Raw genomic sequence first — 3,693 nt, forward strand, 5'->3', positions numbered from 1 at the left:
TGGAGCAGGAAGTGGAGAGCTCACATATTCAACAGCAAACAGAAAGCAGAGAGAGTGAACTGGAAGTAGACAAGGCTGTGAATGCTTAAAGCCCGCCGCCATGATGTGCTTCCTCCTGCAAACCCACACTTCCTAAAGGCTCCTGACTTTCCAAACAGTGTCACCAACAATGGTCTTACCATCAAATTACCATCAAAGCAACCAAAGGCAATAGCGATAGCCTGTATTATTTTTTTGGGGGGGGGTCCTCTGTGATACCCCTGACCAACAACTCAAGGGGAGGTACCTCACATCTGGCACTGGGCTTTTTGTTTGGCAACTAATAGCTTCTGAGAAGAGCACTGTTTCCTGTGCCTGATAACACTTATTACACTTTCTATATGAAACATGAAATATCAGGTTTCCACACAGTTTTCCCAAACATCCTTACTGCTCTTTAACCCTCCACCCACCCCCTCCTTCAATGCTCCTTCCCTGACCTTCTTCACACCTAAGCCTCTTTCCCCCTTTTTATCCCTTTCCTCTTCATAGCACCTGCGTTCTATTATTCACTCTCCTTTAAGACCTCTCTTCCCTCTTCACACCAATGGTCCCTTTCTAGTTCCCTGGATTCTAAAGGTACTCAAAGTTAGACACACAAATCTTAAGATTTGATACTAAGATCCACATAGCAGTGAGAACATGTGGCCTTACTAGATGTGTTACCTCACTCAGTATAATATTTTCTATTTCCATTCATTTACCTGCAAATTCCATCATTTGCTGTTGAATACTACCACCTCCAATCTCAGGTTGTTTGCATATATTGCTTTTCTCAATCAAGAATGCACCCCTCTATGGGTTAGGGATGTAGCTCAGTTGATAGAATGCTTGCCTAGAATGAGGCCCTAGATCGGATCTCCAGCACCGTATAAGCTGGGTGTGGTGGTACATGCCTCTAAACTCAACACCTGAGAGATGAACACATGATGATCAGAAGTTCAAAGTCAGCCTCGGTTTCACAATGAGTTTAAAGTCAGCCTAGGCCTCATGAGACCCTGTCTCAAAAACAATGTACTCTACCCCACCCCCATTGTTTAAATGTCTTCTAGAATTAACTTTCTCCTTATGGTCTGTGAAGCTTTTCATGACAGACTCCAACAGACTAAGCTGCCAGCCCTTTCTTTAATCCACAAAATTCCAGGCCTCTCCCATAGCATACATACATCACCAGACTGTCATTGTTGTTCATGTCTCTCTTCCCCAAGGCCCATGATTTGTTTCAGAACAGAATGTGTGCCCCACTCATGACAGTCTTCCCAGAAATCCCACTGTGCCTGGCTCTGGAGGTCAGTCTCACTTTGGCCTTACACCCTAGTACTCACAGGGTCAATTTGGCTGATCTGCATGATCATGAGGATGTCCCTTTTCTCCCATTACAATCTGAGCATCTCTTCAATTAACTCTGTCACACAGGATGATCTTGAATGAACAAGGACACTCCAGTCAAGGTTGTGTCTGTAACTTTCCTGACTTTATGATCCCTCCAAACAAGCTTTGAGGCCTCAATGAATATCTGATAAACTCTTGAATGAACCAATGATCAACACCATTATTTTCTTGGATTTAGCAATGCCGACTTTTCTAAACCGTTTTTGAAAACTCTGTATCTCTGAATCTTCATGATCAAAGTATCAGCACTTACTGAGTGTTCAACAAATGTATAACAAATGAAATGAATGAACAACAACGAGAAAAAAAACAATATAAACTGGGCTTGTGGCTCATGCCTGTAATCCTAGCACTTGGGATTCTAAGGCAGGAGGATTGCTGCAAATCAATTTCAAGGGTAGTCGGGGCTATATGGCAAGGTCTGAGCCAGCCTGAGGTTCAGAGTGAGAGCCTGTCTTAACAAAACAAAACAAAAACCAGTCTTCATATGTATTTCCATGTTTCTTAAAAAGTATGCACATTCATTTTTAACTTTTCACCATGACACATGAAAAGTTTACTAACGTACTAAGGAACTGGTTGATTGCCCAGAGGTGTAATGACAGATTTGTGATGGTTGAATATTTATCCATTTTTCATGCAGGGTCTCATGTAGCCCAAGTTGGCCTTGAACTGTGTGGGACTCTAGCCCTGTGCCTCTATGATCAGCGTGATATTAAGTTTTGAAAACTTTATCTGTGATTGATGTGATTTTTTAAAAGCACTTTCAAGATTGTGTTTTAAAATTCATGCTTTTTTAGGAATAGAACTTTAGAGTGGCTTTGATTTCTCTCATAGCCAGAATGACAGTGTATGTAAACTGTTGTCCTCAAGGGTCACTCTGGGTATAAAAGCTTAGGAAACGTGATTTTGAAACATGTTAATACTCTAAACCATTTTATTTTTACTTTGATTTTTGTGACATTGAGGACTTAACCCAAGACCTTGCACATACTAGACAAGAGCTGAACCATACAGATACATCCCTCATCTCTGAATTACTTTGCTAGACCTAAATGAAAGTGCTTGGTACTGTTCCTCCCCCAATGTGAGTGCTCATTGGATAGCTTGCTCTGATCATGTATTCAGGCACACACAGACCTCCCTGAAGACTCAATATAAAAATCTGGCCTTCTGGAATTTTAGAGCAATGTTTAACATTAGTTGAAGACAGTGTTGCCTTGTTTCAAGTCACCATTCAGTTATAAACTGCCTGCCAGAGACTAAAAGTAAGTGGTTCAGTTTCGGGGAGGCATAAGCCAAATAGATAGACATTCCAAAAAGATTTTGTCTTTCTCAATCCCTGGAGAAGTATGTTTTACTTTTGATTTGTTCATTTTCATCAGTAAAAAAGTTTCAACTCAAGCTGGGTGTGGTGGCACATGCCTTTAATCCCAGCACTTGGGAGGCAGAGGCAGGCAGATCTTTGTGAGTTCGAGGCCAGCCTGGTCTGCAGGCAGATCTTTGTGAGTTTGAGGCCAGCCTGGTCTACATAGTGAGTTCCAGGACAGCTGGGGCTACAGGGAGACCCTGTCTCAAAAAGACAAAAAAAAAAAAATGTTTCAACTCAAATATCCCCAATATATGTAGACTTATTTATAAAGTGTATGCATGTGTTACTGTAATAAATAACTGTTTTGATAAAAATCCATCAAATGGAAATATAGAGGTGGGCATAAAATGAGTAGATATAGAAGTTCTTATGCCATTTTCTCTGGTTAAGTAGCAAACGTTAAAAGAGTGCACAGTCTATTTCCAGGAGGCCAGATGGAAGCAAGAGTCTCCATGACAGGTCCCAATTTACCCTTTGGATAAATACTACCAAAACCAAATGGCTTTATTTTTAAGGAAAAATGATAATTTAGTGATTGATGATTTAAGGACTTTATTTTTTATGGAACCAGCTTTTATGCTTTTATGATCATCCTAAATACTATACTTTATTCCAAATGCAAAGAGCTAGACTGCCAATTATACTGAAGGATAAGGATAAAAAGGGCAATACACTGCAGTAGGCAACTGGAGAATATCAAATGGGCTGCTAAGGAAGAGGCAGTTGCATCATACGGTGCCATTCCGAAGAACTAGTCTTCATCAACACCGCCTTTCCCAAGAGTTAAGACTTGTGGTAATAGCAAGTGCTGCAGTGACACTCAGTGTGGTTCTCCACCCTGGTGTTTCCCATCACTGTGGCCTAAAGGAGGAGAGAGAGAGAGGGGGGGG

At 41.1% G+C, this 3,693-nt stretch overlaps 1 protein-coding gene across 1 annotated transcript in view; it reads right to left on the reverse strand.

The window, feature by feature from the left end:
* Positions 1-3,511: 3,511 nt before the first annotated feature.
* The window catches only part of Cga (glycoprotein hormones, alpha polypeptide), a 10,804-nt gene continuing 10,622 nt past the window's right edge, over positions 3,512-3,693 (reverse strand). The window contains exon 4 of the mRNA XM_008827553.2: positions 3,512-3,664. Within this exon, the coding sequence (XP_008825775.1) occupies positions 3,587-3,664 (78 nt within the window). The 3' untranslated portion in view covers positions 3,512-3,586. The remainder of the gene's footprint in view (positions 3,665-3,693) is intronic.

This window comes from Nannospalax galili, unplaced genomic scaffold (genome assembly GCF_000622305.1).
Source record: "Nannospalax galili isolate Female #2095 unplaced genomic scaffold, S.galili_v1.0 scaffold132, whole genome shotgun sequence".
In the NCBI taxonomy this organism is placed as follows: Eukaryota; Metazoa; Chordata; class Mammalia; order Rodentia; family Spalacidae; genus Nannospalax; species Nannospalax galili.